The sequence below is a fragment of the Lepus europaeus genome, chromosome 15 (assembly GCF_033115175.1).
Source record: "Lepus europaeus isolate LE1 chromosome 15, mLepTim1.pri, whole genome shotgun sequence".
In the NCBI taxonomy this organism is placed as follows: Eukaryota; Metazoa; Chordata; class Mammalia; order Lagomorpha; family Leporidae; genus Lepus; species Lepus europaeus.
This window is the reverse complement of record NC_084841.1, coordinates 88,394,788-88,417,823: the sequence shown is the minus strand read 5'-3', so window position 1 is coordinate 88,417,823 and position 23,036 is coordinate 88,394,788. Positions and strand designations below refer to the sequence as shown.

The 23,036-nt window shown below is 41.1% G+C and overlaps 1 protein-coding gene across 2 annotated transcripts in view; it reads right to left on the bottom strand.

Annotated features, from left to right (window-relative positions):
* EDIL3 (EGF like repeats and discoidin domains 3) overlaps nucleotides 1-23,036 on the bottom strand; it is a 473,099-nt gene that overhangs the window by 315,053 nt on the left and 135,010 nt on the right. For both annotated transcript variants that reach the window (XM_062212442.1, XM_062212443.1), the window contains exon 2: nucleotides 18,587-18,715. In XM_062212442.1, the coding sequence (XP_062068426.1) occupies nucleotides 18,587-18,715 (129 nt within the window). The remainder of the gene's footprint in view (nucleotides 1-18,586; nucleotides 18,716-23,036) is intronic.

Here is a 23,036-nt window from a genome sequence, read left to right as displayed (position 1 = left end):
CTAAACATCTCTGTTCTGTCTGCCTTCTACATGCATTTGGATTCCTGCGCTATGTTCAGAATATGACATCTATTTCAGGACAGCTGATCATATATAACCCATAAAATACATCATGTCCCCATGCAGCTTGGGTGCCTACTTTTTTCGTCCCTCCCATTAGACTAGGACTCTCATGAGGGAAGGGGCAGGGGTGTGCCTTTGTTTTTCTCATCATTTCATCTGCAGTTCTTGGAGCAGTATAAGGACTCAGTAAATACTCAAGAGAAAAGAAAAGACAGATGGACAGACGTTTGATACAAGACTTTGTGTCAATCAAAGAAGCTCTCAGTTGCGTCATTATGCAGTATCACTAAATCTGGCCAAGGGAAAGATTTAGATCTTCACCTCTGATTTAATGCATGCCTCTATACACAGTTAGAGCCATCACTTACATAACTCTTGGTAGAGAAAGAGATTTTGTCTCTTGAGGTAGGAGGGAACAGGAACAGTGATAGGACAGACAATGCTGCTTAACTACCGTTTGATCATCTCATGGAAAATTAAATCTACAATTTTTAAACTAATTTAATAAGCATCAAGGTGTATTGTATTAATTACCTAGTTCCATTAATAATACAACTGGCAAATACCCTATTTGCAGGTGTGATATAGCTCACAAGGGTTTCACAAGCTATTTATATAGCAAAGAATTTTAACAACAATAAGCTGTGCACTTGTGATCTCATTTCAGAAAGAGGCTCACATGAGGAAAATAAGAAAGAATGGATGAAAGCTTTGGTTCACGTTTTTTCCCACTGAGTAAACACACACACACACACACAGTCACTCACACACATACTCACTCACACATACACACACACATACATACACATACACACACACTCACTCATACACACACTCACTCATACACACACTCACTCACACATACACGCATTTTCTAAAAGCAAGCCAGAGTACTGTATGCTAGGAAGTAATACAATATACATGTATCAACCAGTATTAAACACGAACCTTAATGAGCATAACTGGGACACATTTTCCTACTTATGGGGGATTAATGATCTTTTATCTAGATGATAAAAGGACATATATTCACGTTATTTTGTGTATTCAATTGTCAGCTATTGTTTATTCAATGTTCCCTCCCTCCCTATACAAATTCATCCCATCCCTGTCAGCTGAGTTCATGTATTTCCCGTAGTTACATGCTTACAATTATATTACTGTTTAAACTGGAACCTAAAGCCACTTCTACACAAAATAGCATAGGAGATTTTTCCAGTCTTATTTCTCAGGTTGGATGTTATCCTTCTTTCAAGCGCATAGTTATGCCTTAATCTTGTGTGCACACATAATTGGTACTGAGTAAATATTTTTGGATAGCTATCCAGTTTTAGCGATGAGAAAATAAAGTTCAGTAAGAGACTTTAATGACAGTTTTTACATCGTTACCTATGTAAAATAAAGATGAGGACAGCTGGCATACCATACAGCTGACAGTGCAAGTCCCAGCTGCTCCACTTCCAATCCAGCTTCCTGTTAATGTGCCTGGGAAGGAAGTGGAAGATGGCCCAAGTGCTGGGGCCCTGCACCCACAGGGGAGACCCGGAAGAAGCTCCTGGTTCCTGGCTTCAGCCTGGCCCAGACCTAGCCATTGTGGCCATATTGCAGAGTGAGCCAGCAGATGGAAGGTCTCTCTCTCTCTGTGTCACTCGTTCTGTCTCTGTAACTCTTACAAATAAATCAATAAATTTTTTTTTTAAAAAATAGAAGTTAAACCTGAGTATCCTAAGAAAATTCATGGGCAAATGCAAACAAGAAACTTGCAAGGGATAAAGCAGATCTAGAGTTAATATAAATAAATGATTTCTTAGACATATTCATTTTCAAATTAATAAATCCATATACTTTTAAAAATTAATGGATAAAAGGAATAAAAATTCTACAGCCTGAATTCTGTTTAATGTGACTGTAGAAGCCACGAAGCTGAGGCCATCTTCCCACTCTACGTGAACTTCAGGTTTATGTCACAGCACTTGACAAAGGGAAGCTGATACCATCAAGTCCATGTCCTATGGATTTCTGCTTTGTTTTTGTGTAGAAGACTGCTCACTTCAACCCCAATTCATTGCCATAAGTCTGGACAAATGAGCTAATCTGAAAAGCAAATCTGTTAAAACCAAAAGAACAAAAAACTAAAAATACTGGATAGATCAGCACAAACTTCAATGACAGCATCCATTTAAGAAAACCACAGACTCACTGCACATAAAATGTTAATGCTAGAAGAGACGCAGTGATGAGAATGTTGGAGAAAACTCCCTTGCTACAAGAGGCTAAGGTCTGCATCTGAAAATAGAAACTGCCAACTAAAAATTCACCACAAATGGAATCTTGAAGAAAATTTAAACATCAGAATATATACACACCTATATAATAATAATTTATTTATAACATAAATAGAGATTGCATATGATGTTCCATAACCTACTTTTTGTTTTTAATTCATTTATGCATTTTGCCATGTCAATATAATCAGCAAACATGGAAAGTACTGAATAATGCTTTATTTTATGAATATAGTAAAATATATTTAACTAAGTCTTCAGTGAATGCCACTTGGGTAGATTCCAAGATTTCTCTCTTACGAATAATGTTGCAATGACTACCAGATTTTATTTGAGTCATGGTAGAATCATTAAACAAAAAATGTATTATCCAATAATTTAATTAAATAAACAAGTATAATCTTTAATATGAATTATTCATTTTCTGCAAACAAGGTTTTTAAATGATTCTCTTTTATGCCATCAGCTTACCTTTAGTAACATGCTTCTTAAATGCATTGGACAAAATTTTGTCTTTGATTTTTTCCTGTAAAAGTTGCTCTATTGTTTTAAATAAGGTTACTACCAGTGGAAATCAAGTAAGCTTCAAATGTCCCATATCGAAAAAGCACAAGACACAGACAAATGCTTCTGCAGAAGCAGCCTTGGACCAACAGGTGCTCCTGCCTGTCACCCCCATTTAAGGGTTCAGGGGGATGGGAGAGATAGCTGAAGAGACCATGGCTCTAATTACCACCTAATCATCCCATGAAAGTTAAACCTGTGCTTTCAAAGTAACTGAAAGAGCATCAAGCTATAGTTGTTCAACAGAGTCATCAGTCCAGAACCACTAAGCAGATTTAGGGTTGAGTACTGAGTATTCTGCACCTTCTGGGAGATAAGATCCATACAATTTTAATGACTTTTAAGGTAAGCAGTGACTAACTGAAGTCAGGAAATCATCTCACTACATCTTGCCACATAATACATATGAGTGTGTGCACACAAGCAACTCTGTAATACATTTACAGTTATTTCAAACATAGTATTTTTAAAACAGTTTTGAAATCTGAAGTTTTTCAGTAAAATCTCATTCCCTTTTCAATTCTTATTTTCCAAAGAACAATTCAAACATTTTATGGTGGCTTTGAAAGGATGAGTTCACATTTAACTTAATCAAAATATCTTTTGAAACTCAAGAGATAAAGGAGTTAAAAAAAAAAAAAGTGAGCAAGCTAACTTGAAGAGAGTTGAGAGATTTCTGCTGAATCTGTTTCTTCTGGTCAAGGGGAATTTTTTTATGTAGTTTTTACTCTTTCCAAGGACACTAACCATAAGAGATAAAGGAGGGCTCTGGCGCCTGCCTACGGAGCTTAATTATTTAATGCGTCTCTGACTTTTTCAGCAGGGAGTTCATGAATGCTGTAGAGGATATTTCCGTTTTCTCCTGTCCACTAAAATAGGAGCTACAGTTAAATGCTTTCTTTCTAGAATCATTAGGACTCTCTTGAAAATAAAATGGTCAGTGCATCCACATGACCTTGACAATGTAATGTCCCTGTCTGCAAAACTCTTCTCCCTTGGCTAAGTTTTTCCTTAATTGGAATGTCTTTGAGAAACTCAAAGGGTAACAAAGCGGTTAGATCTGACTTTAAGACAATGAGACTCAATAAAGGGGCAGGGCTGTTTGGGGGAAAGTCTCAAGTCCTTTCTCCTTATCTTCTAGGTTGCTCTCAGATTGTGGATGCATAGTGTTAATGTCCACTCTTCCGCACCTTCAGCAGCCACTGTAGGAAACAGCCTGCTCAGAAAAGGGTAAAGTCAAACTTAAAGATCCCTTGGTCCAACTGACCAACCGAAAATCTACCTATTGTTGACAGCTTCCACGGGCCAGGACATTCTCACCTCACAAAGAGACACGTTGCACCTCTTTCTCCCAGAGCTCACCTCCGGAAAACAATTAAGCGGCCCTCTGGTTGACAGGGCAGTCATTCACACATTCAGACAGCTTTCCAATTCCCCTACAATTATTTCCTTAACAGAGATGAGCATCTCTATTTAATGTCTCATGTTGCACACACCAGGCATCCATAAGTTCAAAATTGTTGAGGGCTTTTTAAATATAGCAGAAAGAATGGACATGGTACTCCAGGTGCCATCTAACCAGTACAAAGTACAAGGGCATCACTACTTTCTCACTGAGGCTGCTATATTGCAACCAGCGATCCAACACTGTATTGACTAATAAAAGAGTAAAGTCTTACTTTTGATTTCCATCCTTCCTTCAGCTCCACGTCTTGGACCAATTCCTAGGGCATTGGGAACAAGTTGTCTTCCTCCTGCCTTAGGGCACGATGGGTCAGGGAAAATGCGGGCAAGGCATGGGAAGCGGAGGTCACGCTTGGGTTTGGGGAAGAGGGACAGTAGGACTGGCCTGTGGGCCATGTGAGAGGGTCATGGCTAGGTGAAAGACCTGCAAAAAACTGAGTCCACGCAGTCTTGAGGCTACTCTTCTAACTTTCTCTCTAGCAGAGAATCAAGTATTCATGGCTTTGTCGTGTAGATGAGGGAGCTCCACAGTCATGAGCATCACATGCTGGTTCTCACAGAAACACTGGCCTTAGTGTCCAGGATCAAGTGTCTTCTCCAGCTGAATGGAAATATTTTGTAGCTTCTTAGGGGACTCTGCACACCAACTGACATTACTAGTTCTGAAAAGGTCTCTTGGACAGTGTCCTTAAACCTTCATACTTGTAGTTTCCAATAATTAATGTCTGGTTAGAAATGCTAGGTCAGGCCGGCGCCGTGGCTCAACAGGCTAATCCTCCGCCTAGCGGCGCCGGCACACCGGGTTCTAGTCCCGGTCGGGGCGCCGGATTCTGTCCCGGTTGCTCCTCTTCCAGGCCAGCTCTCTGCTGTGGCCTGGGAGTGCAGTGAAGGATGGCCCAAGTGCTTGGGCCCTGCACCCGCATGGGAGACCAGGAGAAGCACCTGGCTCCTGGCTTCAGATCAGCGCGGTGCGCCGGCCGCAGCGTGCCGACTGCAGCGGCCATTGGAGGGTGAACCAACGGCAAAGGAAGACCTTTCTCTCTGTCTCTCTCTCTCTCTCACTGTCCACTCTGCCTGTCAAAAATTAAAAAAAAAAAAAAAGAAATGCTAGGTCAGGAAATCAGCACTAATTTCTGCTGATGAGCCATCGCCAGTTCTTTCCAGATAAACTGCGTATTAGACCAAATCCTAGTGAAAATAATCAAAATAATTAATGGACTGAAAACTAGATTTATCATAGAGGCAGAATAAAAATGTAATAGAAAAATAAGTGCAATTAAAGGAATTTAATCCTCAGAAGAAAAGCCTGAGGTAGGGTTTTTAAATTACCTTGAATATTTTTAAGAGTGTTGTGTGTTTTCTTTCTATAATGATTGTGTTTCAATAACGTTCTACCAAGAGAGATTGCAGAATCATGTTCCTGGGGTAATTTTGGTGGTAATATTGAAAACTGTATTACAAGGTCAGTAGATGCAGATGGCCAGGAGCTGTATATGATATAAGTGAAAACTACCATCCTGGTCTTACTCCTAGTCTTTCCCATGACCACCTTATATATAATCTGAGCAACTGATAGCGATGTTCTTCCAGAATGTTCCCTCATTGCCTACCCTTGTGCTTCTCACATCCAGTGTTTTGTTTAACATATCCACTGTAAGAACTTCCACGGCTGAACTACATTCCCATCTGAGGTCAAATCAAGCCACTTCCACCTTGAAATCTGATCCCTGGCACCGGGGGGCGGCATCTTTCCCCCACTTGATACCAAGCATTCTGTTCCCCTTAGGAAAATTACTTGCAGCACAGGGGAAATGTTATTAACTGTCTCTCCTTACAGTTATTTAAATAAAAGTATTCCAATAGGGGCAGGGGTGGCAGTATAGAGGGTTAAGAGGCACCTTGTGACATTGGCTTCCCATATCAGGGGCTGGTCTGAGTACCACCTGCTCCACTTGAACCCAGCTTCTTGCTAATGCACCTGGGAAATCAGAGGATGATGGTCCAACTGCTTGGGCTTTCAAGTCTCCATTTTTGGAGAGTTGGATTGAGTTCCTCACTCCTGGCTTTGGTCTGGTTCTGCAGGGGCTGTGGTAGCCATTTGGGGAGTGAAGAGCAGATGGAAGATTTCTACCTGTCTCTTCCTCTCTGTCATTCCACCTTACAACCAAACAAATAAATCTTCTGAAACAAGTATTCTGAGGCCAGGCCCTCTGTCTTGGTGTCAGAGAAAAAGCGATGACCCTCCATGGGTCAGGAAAAACCTTCCAGGGATGCTTAGTCTATATTTGAGAAGTAGAAGATCCCAAAGCCCTTTTTCCTTGCTATTCCATCTTTATGCAGAGCCACACCAAGCTTAATGTTGATCTATCACACGCAGGAACCTAATATGAATGTGTTGTCATAAATTCCAACTTGGATATTTATGATACCTTTACCGGATTCCCATTTTGCAATCTTACAAAGAAAAAAAATCAATTCATAAGTTATTTGCTTGAAGCACAGGGGCAGCTATATTCCTGAAGGGCCCATTCCTAATTATGCAAGCATTACCTACATTACTCATAATTTTCAAATAATAACACATAGGGTTCTCTTTTTCCCATACCAAATGAGGTGATTTGTCAAATGATATGTTGAAGGAAGGAATTTTTTTTAAAAAAAGAAACTAAAAGCTGACAGCTAAATTGCCCCCAGTTTGCATATTCAAGCACAAGCAGAGAAAGTTCTGACATAAAAATAATAGGGTAGGATGCACTGGACATTTCAATAGTATTACCAGTGACTGAAATGATGGACGGATGGCTTGATTCCTGCGGGTAGCTTTTGAAACATATCTAGGATTTAATTATTTATATTACTACTCCTAGATGGCATTCATTTTAAGCAGGTACTCTTTGAAGAGCCCGACTGACTCATTTCATTTGTACAAACTTCCTGTGACACTGCTGCTGTTACCTCTGTTTTACAGGTAAGAGCGCTACAGCGCAGAGAGGTAAACAACCTGATCAGAGTCACAGGGCTTGCACAGTCATCCCTTGTGCTGGGGGTTAGTTCCAGGACCCTCCAAGGGCACCAAAAATCCACAGATGCCCACAAGCTTTGTGTACAATGGTGTAGTGTTGCATAGCCCCAATGCACAGACTCATATGAACTTACATCACATCTAGATAACTCATAATACCTGAAATGCTGGGCAAATGCCATGGTAATAGCTGTTGTTTAGGGAATAATGACAATAATGACAAGGGAAATAAGCCTGCACATGTTGACCACAGACTTCATCTTTTCACCAAGTATTTTCCATCTGTGGTTGGCTGAACTACTGGATGCTGAACACACAGATAAGGACAGTTGGCTCTCTGTGTGTGTGTGTGTGTGTTGGGCGATGTAGGTTTTGTTGGATGGATAGATCAGATAGATAGAGAGACAGACAAACAGATAGATGGATGGAAAACACTATTAGTGGGGAAAGTCAATGTCCTTGGCATTATGGTGATTTGCAATTTGTATAAGAAGGCGATCTGCCCTAATCTTCCAAGTTCACCCCTTGATGGCCTGATCACTGGCATACTTGTGGTTGGAACCAGCCCCATCCTGGTAGTTTTAGGTCAGGAGATCACCGTGGGGAGTAATCCAGCTGGATTTCCATAGCTGAATAATGAACAAACTCTGACCTTTGAGGCCAGAGGCTGCTCTGGGATGCACCACGGCTAATCTACTGCCGGGGAGCCAAAGCCACTGACTGATAAGCAGCCGAGCTGGCACACACAGCCTCTGTCTTCTTCTTGGAAATGTCTGCTGCTTGTGTAGATGGCGCCCGGTACAGCTCTGCACCAGTGCTTCCCCAGAATCCCCATGAAGCATCTGTGGTCTGGTTTCGCAATGAAAACCTCGCACACGGACACCTTGTGGCTTTAGCAATCTTCTCTGTAAGGGAACTGCTGACTCATATTTGAAATTTGCTAGATTTTCCAATAAATAGCACCTAACCCAACAAATATTCTTATCTTGATTCTGCCTTTCGCTGGAGAACTGAGATTGTATCCTCCATACTTTACTTTCATTAAAACAAGGAAACATCGGCAATACATATTGATTGTGTATTTTCAATCACAGCCTTGTAAATTTTATACTTTCAAAGGGTGAAACTAAGTATGTCCTGAAAGGACTTTTGCCCCAATTCTCTCTCATTATTCGATCCACTTAAACATTCGGTGTTGCCCCTGTACTTTAAGTAATGTGGACCACTTCCCTTCACATGAATGCTTTGACACATGTTGGCTCACAGATCGTCTAAGAGTACAGAATTCCTTGAGCTGTCACCTCGTTTTCCTATTGCTTCAGAGAAAGTGGCAAAGAACCTCCACAAACAATGGCATCTATTTTAAGCTCCCTGACAAAGGCTTTGTGTTTTCCATTCCATTTCAGTTACCCTTACGCTTTCCTGGAGTTAATTCCTCTTAACAAGTAGCATGACTCTGGGCCTGTGTTTTGCGGCATGGCAGGTGAAGCCACCGCCGCCCTGCCAGCATCCCATACAGGCTGGGTTGGGTCCCGGCGGCTCCACTTCTGATCCAGTTCCCTGGGAAGGCAGCAGAACATAGCTCAAGTGCTCGGGCCTCAACACTCATGTGGGAAACACGAATGAAGTGCCAGGGTTCAGTTTCAGCCTGGTCCAGCCCTGGTGTTGTGGCCATTTGCAGAGTGAACCAATGGATAAAAGAGCTCTTCTTTCTCTCCCGCTTTCTCTCTCTCCCTCTCCCTAGCTCCCCCACCCCATAACTCTGCCTTTCAAATAAATAAATCTTTATTAAAAAATTACCATGATTCTGGCCCAGAGTATGTACTAATAAGATTTGTATTAGATGTTATACGATGAGTTTCTCTTATTAAAAAAATAATAATTCCAACACCTCAAATAACTTATTTGCTGTGAACTCTTAATGTGTCATCTTTTTCTTCATTCCATCTTCTGTGGCACTAAGAAGGGATGAGAGCAGACTCTCTGTGGCTCATCCAGCGGCCTTATCGTCCAGCAGAGTGACAGCAATCACCTAGCCAGGTCCTTCCTTTATCTAAGCTTCCTCTGTCCACTTTTGTGAAGCCAGCTGCAGCCTGCAGGAGCTCCGCATGATCATCTCTATCTAGGCTAGAGGTACATGTGCAGAGCAAGAGGTACAGATAAATGATGGGAAAAGTATATATAACCTAATATTATGCTGTCTTTGTTTACATGTTTTACTTTGTATTTTCTGAACATTCTTATTTATTGCTTTGGTAATAAAGAAGTTCTGTAAAAAAGTTCTGTAAAATATAAACTCATAAATACACTTGGTGATCTCCCATACAAAAGCACTCTATACACTGCTCATTTTTTTTCTTGTTAATAGCATTCAGCCACTCAACCTAAAGAAAAAAATTTCTTTTTCTCCTGTCTATTGTGATCAAAGGAGGAAAATTTTGCTCATTCTCTCAGATGTCAGCGGCCACGTTGATAAAATCTTTACGTCTCGTTATGGTTGCTGGAAAACTATTTTTTAAGGATGTGCTATATTGGGCACACATCGCTTGGTGTGCAATTAACGCAATCAAAAGAAAATGAACAGCAAATATAATCAGCTGTGATAAAGAAATAGATTCTTCATGAAATCAAAGGAAGAAGACAGAACTAAGAAAGAGGGTGGGAGCTTTGAGACACTGTTGAGCATGTTTCAAATAGTTTACAAGTGCTTGGCAAGTCCCTGTGGACTTCTTTTCTAGAAGTCTCAGGTTGATAAAGGGACTTTTTCAAGAGGTTATGGCTAAATGTGCCACCCTAGAAACAGTTTTTCATTTTCATGCATGTACAGAATAATATAAATGTCAGAATGCCACAACTAACCTCATGTAACTCCTTTTGGTATCTTATATTCTGTCTGACCAAAAGGACAACTTGACACTCTCGTCCATTAACTGCTTTTCTAACTTCTCAACATATTCCCCTAAAATCAAACAAACAGTCAGGCGTTTCCTATTCTGAGAGTTTCTGCTTTTTCTTCCATTATAAGAAACAATGAGAATAGAGGACATGATAAAAATCCATGTTAGTAGAATTTCTGAAGTCGTAGCCCGTACCAGAAAAATAAATACCTGAAAACATTCTTACATGTTTACCAAATGTTTGCAATGTCAGTAAAACTCTTCAAAAATCAGATTAAAAAGAGAAGCAACTATGGAACATGCTGTGGTGGACTAAACTAGCCCCAGGGTCCCCTGCCGCCTGCATCCTCGCCTTGCTTGGTGAGAAGGCGGATCCTCCTGCCAGGAGCCCTGGCTCCCGTGACGCCCACCGAGGACTTGACGCTCTGCCACTGCTACCCAGCGGAGACCAGCAGAGCCATCTTCCTTCCACTGCCCAGCACCAGTCACCCAACCGGCCGACTGCAGACCCAGGTGTCAGCACAGGGAAGATCTTCAAGGAGACTGAGTAAGGGGCACCCACTCACTTGTTTCACAGAATTGTGAGACAACTGGTGGTTGCTTTAATCCACTGAGTTTGCTGATCACTTGTTAAGCAGAAAAATCTTAAGGATACACACCTACTGACTGGCCATATGCAAAAGGCTTTTTTTTTTTTTCCCAGAATAAAAGGGCAGTGGTTTATACGCTATGCATCCGGCCGGTGTTTTGGTTAGTAATTCCCGCTTGGGGTGCCCACCTCCCATATCAGAGTGCGGGATTCGAGTTCTGGCTACTCTGCCTCTGATCCAGCTTCCTGCTAATAAACATCTGTGAGGCAGCAGATGATGGGTCGAGCACTTGGGTGTCTGCCACCACGTGGAGTTCTCAGCTTCTGGTTTCAGCCTGGCCCAACCCTGGTTGCTGTGGGCATCTGGGGAGCAAACCACTGTATGGAAGATTTCCTAATGTCTCTCTGTCTCTCCCTCTATCTCTCTGCCTTTCAAATAAAAAAACATGAAAATAAGTGAAAGCTTATTCAACGGAATACGTTGGTTTGTTTCACATTGCTGCATTACACTGCATTTTCTTACAAATAAAAGCTTTAGCACACTCTAGCTCTTATCCTTTGGGAAACCACAGTTTTCCATACTCCATAATTTCTAAGATTTTTTGATGGTCTATTTGTATTTGTCATGCAGTTAATAGACAATTCTTAGAGCTTGGAACTGGAAAATAACAAATTCTCATCACTGTACTGAATACAAAACTAGAAATATATTTAAATCAATAAGCTTATGAGTTTAGAAGCCATATTATAGAAATATTTATACATAGAAGATAAAATTGCTTTTCTGTAAATGCACAAAAATTTCCTTTAAATTAGTATCTGTTAACTGTACAGTTATGTTTATGTGTGTGTGTGTATATACACACACATATATATCCTCCTTCTAATCATTAGAAAAGTAAGCAAACAAATCTAACAATGAAAATAAATCTCTTTGGCCCTAGTTGACTGGGAAATTTCTCAGCAAACATCTATGGCTAGAAACTTGTAGGATACTATTTTAGTTCATGCAAAAAAGGTCTCATTATGATAATGTCTAGAAAGATGGATTCAATCATGAGTTATCTTTCCTTAGACCAAGAACTAATCTTAAGGGGAAAAATCTGACAAATATTCATAATTTCATCTGCTATGTGAATAATTTAACTGAAATTTACCAAATCCCTCATTTAGCAACTGAAGTTCAAAAATCCAAAAACAGCTTCATACCACCCAAGAGATCTACTTAAGGCTTGTTAGCATTCTGATACTTCATGATCACTAACAAGCAGACTTTCAGAGTCAGATGGTCACACTACTTGATATTCTGACATTGATCACTTTCTGAAAGACTCAGATATGGCTGTGCACAGGGGTGAGATGTAGTCAACTTGCAATGATTCTTCGCATTTATTGCCTGGTCTTTGCATTTCTGGGGCAACAAAGTCAATTTTCCATAATGAAATGGGATCATGGGGACAGACTGGCACTGCCAAGACTGTAGGGTCACACATTTAACAGAATGAGAATGCACGTTAGAACGGGGATGACAATTGCAAAGTGAAAGATTTGGATGTGGTAAGATGTCCAGAGAGGACAGGAGAGCACAGAACAGGGTAGAGTGCCTTCATGTAGGCTTGTTTTTTGTAAGAGAAGCCTCATAGGAAACCAAAGCAACTACAGACAGGACGCAGAAAGAGGATGGGGAATAAAATGAGACACTGGCTTTATTATCTTGTGTTGAACTACTCCAGAGATACTTCTAATTTTTTTCCAAAAGTGACAATGGATATTATGTTATTACCAAATATCAATGCTTATGTCCTGTTTCCAGACTGAGATTAAATATATATTAGACATTTTTGAAATGGCTTGATGAAGTCATCTAACATGGTTTCTTTTTAGTAAAATACAAGCTCTGTTTTTATGTATTAGTTCTGAGTCATAATGATGTTACTGTTTCCATTTTAAAGGAAAAAAAAAAAACAAAAAAACCAAAAACCTCTCTTTTCCCAAAATCCTGTTCCAGGTATTGTCCTCTCTTCCCATCCCCTTACCTCAGCTCTTAGCTCAGAATTTATCTCTATTCTACACTCTCTTCCAAAGTTAACCTCTGTCTTTCAAACACTACCTTCTCAGTCCAAAGACAAGCTTTTTATTTTATTTATTTATTTTTTGGACAGCACTGAGACAGAAAGAGGCAGAGAGGCAGATAAGAAGCCTCCCCTCTACTGGCTCACTCCTCAAATGAATAAAACAGTTGGGGATGGACTAGAGCAGAAGCAGAGAGTCAAGAACTCAAGCTAGGTCTCCCCTAGGGGTGGAAGAAATCCAATTACTTACGCCATCATCATTGCCTCTCAGCACGTACCCTAGCAGGAAGTCGGAGTCAGGAGCCTAAGGCCAGGGCTTGAAACAAGCAAATCCAACCGGGTACATGCCGCTCCAGTCATTTGTTTAAGAATGAATGACAACCAAGATTTTTATTTAAAAAAAAAAGAGGGGCTGGTGCTGTGGTACAGCGGCTTAAGCTGCTGCCTGTGACACCAAGATCCCATATGAGCATAGTTAGAGTTTCAGATGCTCCACTTTTGATCCAGCTCCCTGCCCGTGTGCCTGGGAAAGCAGTGGAGGATGGCTCTAGTGTTTGGCCCCTGATACCTATGTGGGAGATACATAGGTGTCTGTTTTTGGCCTGGCCTAACCCTAGCCTTTGCAGCCATGTGGAGAGTGAATCAGTGGATGGAATCAATTTTTCTCTCTCTCTCTCTCTCTCTCTCTCTCTCTCTCTCTCTCTCTTTCTCTCTGGTGTAAGTCTCTCTCTCTCTCCCTCTCTCTCTCTCTCTCTCTCTCTCTCTCTGTGGTGTAAGTCATTCTCTCTCTCTCTCTCTCCCTCTCTCTCTTCTACTTTCTTTTAAGCCTTTAAATAAATATTTTTAAAAAAGAAAAACAAAACACTGATCACTTATTTTATTCCATTTGATTGCATTAATATTACTTTTTTTAAAAGAACAAATTTTTTTAAAGGAAGAGTTAGAAAGAGAGAGAGGGGGAGAGAATCTTCTATCTGCTGGTTCACTCCCTAAGTGGCTGAAATGGCAGGGGCTAGGCCAGGCCAAAGCCAGAAACTTCCTCCAGGTCTCCCACATGAGTGGCAGGGGCCCAAGAACTTAGGCCATCTTCCACTGCTTTCCCAGGTGCATTAGCAGGGAATTGGATATGAAGTAGAGCAGCAGAGATACAAACCAGTGCCCATATGGGATGCCGGTGCTGCAGGTTGTGACTTAACCCACAATATATTCTTCATCTTCTTCTTCTTACTTTAATGGCCATGTGCTTACATAGTAGATACTCAAATATAAACATAAATTGATGTGTGCTTGATTTACCCATTCAAAAATTCCCCTACTAATTCTTCCAAGTGCCACAGTCTTTATCTCCACAACTCCAGCTCTGGTCCACCTCCCTAAGCCCTGGCCTTACTTAACTTGTTTTTTTTTCCTGGCATTACAATTTTTCTTATCTCTGCGTGTCTCTACATGGTATTTTCTCTGTCTGGAATATGTTTAAGCTTTCTGTCTCCAAGAGAAGGATTTTCTTGTAGAATTATGTCTACCTGATATTTTTCAGGTGGCCATGCATTTCCTGATACCACTCTTAATGATAGCACACCTGCTTTATAGTCTCCTGGTTCCATTTATTTCTCCTGTCACAACACTCACCTTTATATTCAATTATTTATCTACTTTCTCAACCAGACAATGACTCATGTGAATTCATTTACCATGGTATCGCCACCATTCAGGCAACTTTTACTCAGTAAGTACTCGATAAATATCGGTTTAAGAACAAATGAAAACATTCACTTCTAAGGGAAGGCTCAATCACGTGTTGTGCTCCCTTTGCTGCACTAATTTACGATGTATTTGCATTGTGCAAGTTTATATTTGCAAAGAGTCTATTGGATTATTGTGACAGCATGCACCAGAGACTTACACCACAGATCTTAGACAACACTGATTCCCAAAGTTTACATTCAGGACAATTTACCAACTGTAGAAATTTTCCATATGAAATGGCTGTGTCAACATTTGGTTCCAAAGCACAGGGTGCCATCCAGGAACACGGGTGGATAATGGAGAGATAATTGTGGGCTTAACCACAGACCTGGTGGTCTGTTCACTAGGGCCCTGGAGAGGAGGCACCAGCCGGTGCGTATCTGTGCCAACACTGCTTAGCCAGGCTAAGGTCTTGACACTCAATTATGGAAACCAGGGCCTTGTTCTTTGCTTTGCTCAGAGAGTTTTCCTGCTGCCTTCTGCACACATGAGAAATGACTCTTAGTAATTCTAAGAGGCTGAGCACATTGAGAGTGTAGCTGTGTGTCTGCAGAGGACATGGGGAGAGGGAGGCAGACAGAGATGGAGTGGGGGTGGCAGAATGAGGAGAGCAGTAAAGAATGGATGTTGCAAGGCACAAAGGATCAATAAGAAGTCCAAAGAAGCACAATGTGGTGCAGTAGATGAGGTTTACAAACCCCAGCTGGTGGATTCCGCTCCCCATGTGATGCAGGGAGGTAAGTGACACAGGGACTGGTTGTAAGGGTGGCAAAGTCTGACACTGGGTGCTTACAGAGGGAAGATGGCAAGTGCAAAATTGGATGAAGATTGCTTTTAAAATACATGGAGGACTTAGAACAAGGCTACTACAAACTGCTAAAACCTTGAGGTGAAATTGTGAAGAGCTTTTCCCTCTATGAACCTGAAATTCTACTTTGCAGATAAGCTGAAGTGAAGAGAATGTTTAATTTTAGATGAACAGAGTTGACATAATTTTAAAAATTCAGAACCAAATATAGCTTATCTAGGCAAATGCGCACAAGATTATTTTATTATTTTTGCCTTTAAAAAGGACAGAAGAAACCTTAGGCACATTTCTATCTTGTGGGAATTAACAGGTTAAGTAAAAGAACAGCGATGACAATAGCTCAGATCTTTTTTTTTTTTTTTTAAGACATTACTTAAAATAAAAACAATATGGGGCCAGCACTGTGGTACAGAGGGTTAAAGCCCTGGCCCAAAGCACTGGTGTCCCATAAGGGCGCCGGTTCTAGTTCCTGCTGTCTCCTCTTCTGATCCAGCTCTCTGCTATGGCCTGAGAAAGCAGTAGAAGATGGCCCAAGGCCTTCAGCCTCTTCACCTACATGGGAAACCTGGAGGAAGCTCCCGGCTCCTGGCTTCAGATCAGCACAGCTCCGGCCACTGTGGTCATCTGGGGAATGAACCAGCGGATGGAAGACCTCTCTCTCTGTCTCTACCTCTCTCTGTAACTCTGCCTTTCAAATAAATAAAATAAATCTTTAAAAAAATACAAACAATATTTAGTGTGTAAAAATTCTGGTACACTCTATTTTTTTGCATTGGTATTACCTAACAACAGGAAATGATCTCCTGTTTCATATATTTGATTCCAATAATTACTTTTAAAATATAAAGAACCTAGGTAGGCTAGATGTTAAAGCCATTGATACTAAGTAGTGTTATCAATAAATATTCAGTATTTCCTTAGCATTTGCAAGAACATATGAAGTGGGAAAAGAGATATCAGGAATGCACATAATGTGTCTGCCCTTAAAAAAACAAAAGGATCTAATCTAAAGCTTGTGTTTTATTTCCCCTTATTATCTGACCATATGCAAATTACTGCACAATATAGCAAGGGTGGCACTTAAGAAACTAAGGATATTTTAAGCTTTTAGGGAACTTTTTCACTATTATTTGAACATTAAAACCTCCATGCATGAAGTAGGAGTTGGTAAAACTCACACACTACTCTGAATGACATAAAAACATAATTCTTCCAAGAACTCCTAAGGGAACTTCATGGAAGTGTGAAATGGTATGAGACATATCAGCAAAGCTTACAACAGAGCAAAGCTTACAATCCTGAATAGAAGGGGTGTGTTTACCATACTTACAGTGGGCATGGGTAAAATTCAATTCTTTAAGCACACGATCACCCACAGACCCATTGGACAAATGGAGTATGACAACACACATAACATTTAAAGAGCTGCTGCCCATAATGCCATGATGATGAAGGTCGAATCAATGCTTAAAAATATGGCCCAGAACAATTTAAGGACTTACTTTAAAATTCTGTAAAGATATTAGATTCTTAATTTTGAGATACACGTGTCTCTTTGATCCCATATCTAGATCTTTCTAAGATCTGGGTCTTTCTAAGAGGTGACAAAAACATTATATATTACAGATTTAAGGTACTGTCAGTTTGGGGTTGGTGGGATTAAAATATAACAGTAAAATTTTATTCTATTCATATATTCTTGCTAGGAATATTTATGACTATAATTCTCCTCAAAGTTAAGTCTTTCCTGAGGATACAATTCTCATAGTAAAGTCTGAAGCTCCACCGTATGTATCTGGAGACTGGGTCAAAAAGGTTACACCAGTTTTATTTCTGTGGCACTGTGTCAGCCGCCCTAAAATATCGGTAAGTTAATAAAAGCCTTAAAAGCAAACGATCTTTGAAATGAATTAAGTGAACAAAGTACCTTTTGGCAATAATGTAATTAACTTTTGCAGATACAATATATCCATACTAATGTAATAAAAATAAGAAAAATATATTAAACACAGGGCATACTAAGATCCAATATCTTGGGGCCAAGAATGGTAAGTTAATGATTTTGCCTAATTATTCCTTCATTCACTAAATCAATAGTTATTAGGGGTCTTCCTATGCATAAGGCTCTAGGGTAGATACACTGGATACAATGAGAAGAACCTCAAACTTTTCCCCCTGAATTAGACACTACTGTTTTTCTTCCTCAAAACTACTTTCTATAAGTCACTGCAGTACCCAGGTTTTCCAAAGATTATACTGGCTGATAGACCTTTAATCCAAATCATGTGTAGTTTTACTATATTGAATAGAGATAGTCCATCTATTACACTTCTTGGTACTAAAATAAAGCATATTAATTTTTCTTCAAACTTAATTATGGTATTACATTTAAACATGTAGGAAAATTTCTGTATAAGTCCACACAGTGTTGAATTATTGCAAAGGACAGACATTTGCTTAATGGGGAGCTATTTGGAAATTACGAAGGCATCTTAATCCATAACTTTGCATACCAATGAGGTGCTTCACAGACATGTAATGTAATCAATGACTATAATCAACTTTTGCTAAGCAAAAATTTGGAAAAGACAAAGAGTATTGCAGTTGGAATACTGGCTTTCCTATATACTCAAAAATACAGGTTATATTTATATTCTTAGAAAAGTAATGATCAAAACTGCAAAATACTGACAGATAGCAGTAGTACTTACGAAAAAAAGTCCTATTTCAGTGACAGTGACAGTTTAACTTGAATAAATTAACTTAGGAGTTAATTATTTAGTTGAGAATAGAATTCCAAATTTATATTAATAATATATGAATCATCTTATTTCCAACTACTGCTTGTAGTGTCTTTATAGTATTGCATTCGGCTGTCGTCCTTAGCATCTTTAAGTACAGTACTAATCACTAAGAGCCAACAGAAGCTGGAAAGCGTAGAGTGTCACAGAGGAGTGAACTGAGTAGCCACGTTGCATGCAACATCCGCACAGAACCACCCAGCACCCCCGCCAGACCTGCCAGCCGCTCAGAAAACATCGAGGCTGCGTGGGGGAATGCTCAGGCTTGCACTTACCAACCTCCACAACGCTGGAGCAGTTGGGGTCTGTGAAGCCGTCGGGACACTCGCAGGAATAGGAGTCGCCAGCCAAGTCCGATAAACAGATGCCGCCATTTTCACAGGGACTGGGGTCACAGACGTCACCTGCAGGGTGGAGTAACAGAGGGTCATCTACTTGAACATTGTTGTTGTTATCATCATTATTATTACTCCTGGTGTTGAAACATACTGGGTCACACATCGCATTGGTATTCCATCAACAAAGCAATCATACTATTTAGACTCACACAGAAGATTTGCAGGGCCTGTGTGCAACCAGGTACTTGTAAGAGAAAGGGTAGGTCCCATGGCAAAAAGTGAATTGCATGATTCAAACATTGCATCTGCAACTCTGCATTCACCTTGGGCTTCCTTCATGACATGTAAATGAAACACGGTCTACTATGTCTGAAAAGGATGAGCTTGCATGTCTGAGGGAGAATAGTATCAGCATTTGCCTAAGAAAGAGGCTCCCACTCCCTTTGACCTGGGGCACTGCAATTCCTCTCATGGCCAGGTTCAGGTTTAAGTCCACATCCACAGACTCTGAGCTTGAGCATGTGGTTTGCTTTGGCCGGCAGCATGTTAGCAGACTGGAAGCCAGCAGAGGTTTCCAAAGTAGTTAACCCTGTCCTCTCTCAGAACCCTGGCCCTGTCCGGAGAACACGCTCAGGCCGGCTTGCTTGAGAAAAGCGGAGAGAAGCTGCAACGGAGAAAGAAGCTGTGCTCTAACAGAGACCTCAGCCGTGCCCTTGGCTTGGCTTTGGCTCTGGTGACGGACATGGAGTCTGGGACAGCAGTGCGGCTACAGCTGCAGGAAACTAGGAAAAGGCTACCAGTGTTAGGCACAGAGAAGCAACTGGTACAGCCATGCCCTGAGGTGACCCGTGAGATAGCCAATGGAGATTCCTACGCACACTGCTGGAGTGTCAGGTGGCTCTTAGCATCTGCAGGTGATGGGGCTCCACAAGAAAGAGACACTCAAAGGAAAAAAAAAAAAAAACAAGTCTGAGAGTAAAGAGGTAAAGAGAAGGAGTGTAGAAGCAACAGAGCTTGTACACAAAAACAAAACTATCTCTCAACTCCAAACTGCCAGACAAGCAAAGCACGGGAGCTTTGCCAGAGAGGCTTGGTCCCAACACAACTGTCCAGTCGAGGCTGCAGCTGCCAGCTATTTTGTGAAAACATTTCAAGCAGTCCAGGTGGGGTCTGAAGACCCTCTTCACTTCTATAAAGTCTAGCGATTGACCCTGAGCAACTGGCCCCACGTCGCACTGCATTGGTTAATTCTGGAGGGAAAAGCAGCCTTCACGCAAAATCACTGCTGTGGCCTCGTGCAAACAGACTCTGAGTCAGATGGGGAAAAGCCCGTACAGCTTTCAAGGGAGCTTTGCCAGCGCAAGTGTCATTCCCTGGAGGAAAAGATAACAAGGTTTTTCAAAACGTAGAGAAGTGGGGGCCAGCATTGTGGTGCAGCCAACGACGCTGCCACCTGCGATGCTGGCATCCCACATGAGCGCTGGTTTGTATCCCAGTCGCTCCACTTCAGTCCAGCTCCCTAATGCAGGTGGGAAAGCAGCAGCGGAGGGTCCAAGTGCTTGGACCCCCTACCCATGTGGGAGACCCAGATGGAGCTACTGGCTCCTGCTTCGGCCTAGCTCTACTCTGGCCATTGTGGCCCTCTGGGGGAAGGAATCAGTAGATGGAGGATCTCTCTCTCTCTCTCTCTCTCTCTCTCTCTCTCTCTCTGCTTCCGTGTCTCTGTCTCTATCTGTAACTGCCTTTCAAATAAATAAAATACATCTTTAAAAACTGTGAAGAAACATCTGGGCCCCAATTTCCTTCTACTTTGTATTTCTAGGGCATTTTGAAAAGAGCCTTAGGAAACTTTTTAGGAGATTTCACACAAACCATTTTATCCCTTCTCCAGGTGAACCACAGTAAAACGTCAGGAAAAATGAAAATGGAGTTTACAATTTTTGTACGTTAATAAAGCAAGTCATTAGTCACACTAAGATGATGGTTACACACAGAACCTTAGCAATGGAGTGGACTGTAAAGTTATGAAATGGATGAGTCAATGACGCTTTGGGAATCCTAAGGAATTTATTCTGCCTGAAACATATATTGTTTGGATGGTAGCTGCTGTGGGGATGTACATATTTCAGATCAGGGACCATTACAAAGTGACACTGTAATTTATAACATGGGGAGTCGATGAAAGTTTTTAATGTGCAGTTTAAAGTTTTGACATGATCAGATAGATGTTATTTAAGAGATGCTTATGACAGCATTGTGTACAGCAAATTTTTAATGACCGGAGACGGGTCAAGATAATCCCACAGACTTCCTGTCTATCTCTTATGTATTTAGCTGGCCAGCCGTCTGGGCATCTTTCCATTTAGTGTTCTGTTTGGTTTTCCTCCTATTCCTTAGGTAACTACTGCATGCCAGGCACTGTGGTAAGAGCTCAATATTCCAAATTAAAGAACGTCTTCCTTTTTTTTACTTTTTTTTTTTTCCGATTTATTTACTTATTTGGAAGACAGAGTTAGACAGGGAGGAAGGAGGAGAGACACAGAGATCTTCCACCCACTGGCTCACTCCCCCAAACAGCTGCACCCACTGGAGCTGGTCTTCTGTGAATCCAGGAGCCAGGAGAATCCACTTCCTAATGTAGGGGTGCAGTTCTGATATTCAGGACCACATGGCACCAGCATTCTGGCCCCTCTGATTTCCTATCAGTATGCAGTTCTTGTTGCCTTAAGAAAATTCACGGCACCTACGCTTCCCTTCCTAGATGACAATACGGAATCTCGTTAGCTCTCTATCAGGTTACAGAGTGACCATACAATGCCCCTACAATCAAAACTAGGCAGGGTACCTGTGCGCTTTTCATTGCGTCCTGGAGACGTCAGCTGCTGTTTAGCTGACCTGTTTTTCATCCCATTTGTCCTTAAACTTTTGTGTTTTGCTTATGTCTGCTGATTTAAAATACACTAAGAATGTGATTTTTAGACTGTTTTAGTTATATATGTAATTTATTATGTGCAACATGGTGTTTTGAGGTATAAACACATTGCATGATGGCTAAATCTGACTAACTAGCATATGTGTTGCCTTGCATAAATGACAATTTTGAGATGAGAACACCTTACAGCCACTCAGCATTCTTCAAGAATTCAATGTACAAGAGTATTTCAGAGGTTTGTGGGAAATGTGGATTTAAAAGATGCTTATTTTGGTGCGGAAACATTGGAAATCAATGCAGTTTTTTTCACAATGAGCAGTTTCTACAAACTTTTTGAAGTGATTTTCCATTGTGAACCATAGTCACCACTTGGCATCTGCACTCATGATTGATATTTATACTGAATCTTTCTGAAAGGAAGAAAAAAAAGATAATAAATTTGGCCAAAACCTAAAAGGGAGGATGAAGATGACCTTGCAACCAAACTGATGAGGTTGATGTGGAACTTGCCTGGATGGCTGGGTCGCCATCTTTACAAGGAAATAGAACGGGTTTAGTGGTAAATAATTACTGTGTTTGAGAAGTCAGGTGGCCATCGAAATAAAAAAAAATGTTTGATGAGCCTATTGCATACAAAGATGCAGCACTGGAGAGTTTGTCTTCTGTGTGAATTAAGTATAAATGTAGAGGGGGCAGGGTTGACAGGAAAAAAAGAGAGGTTCTTGAGCAATTGCAGCAAATGTTTGAGGGAAACCATGAAGACCCCTCGCAAAAGGAAGAGAAGGGAATTACTTCTAAGCTTTTTCTGTTCCAGATGATGTTCAGTCATTCAGCTGGGGTCTAGTAAAGTCAGGATCTGCCTGAGATTAATACTGACCCCACACAGAACCATGATATGTGGACGATGTCAGCAGGAAGCAAAGTCTGGCCTTGGACAAAGTGGAGTATAGATTGACAGTGCCAACCAAACTTAACCAGGATTATTATAGGTTCTGTTTTAATATCTGTTTCACTCACCTGGATATTAATAGCATCCCTGGCAGTTGGGTTTCGCAGGAAGTAGATGTGAAAATGAAGTGAAAATGTAACCAGCTTATTGAGAAGTAATGGTGTGGATGATAAGATGATAAAGACATAAAATAGGATGGGAAAAACCTTCATCTTGTGAAACAGGTGTGATGTCAGTGGGTAGAGGGAGAAATGAACACGAGAGAGCCTCTGTCCATAATGTATACTTGCTCAGGCAAGCAAGCAAGCAGCAAAGATTACTCATTGCAGGAATCTCCTTGGAGGCAGGCGGAGACCCGGCACCAGTACCCTCACAGATTCCAACTACTGGATGCAGGCAGCCCAGGCTGAGGGAGACCCTAAGTCCAAGTAGGATTGTGCACGTTCTGCAGGAGAGGATCAGCTAACTGCGCAGCTTGAAATAGGAAAGCGTGTTCTCTCTCGAAG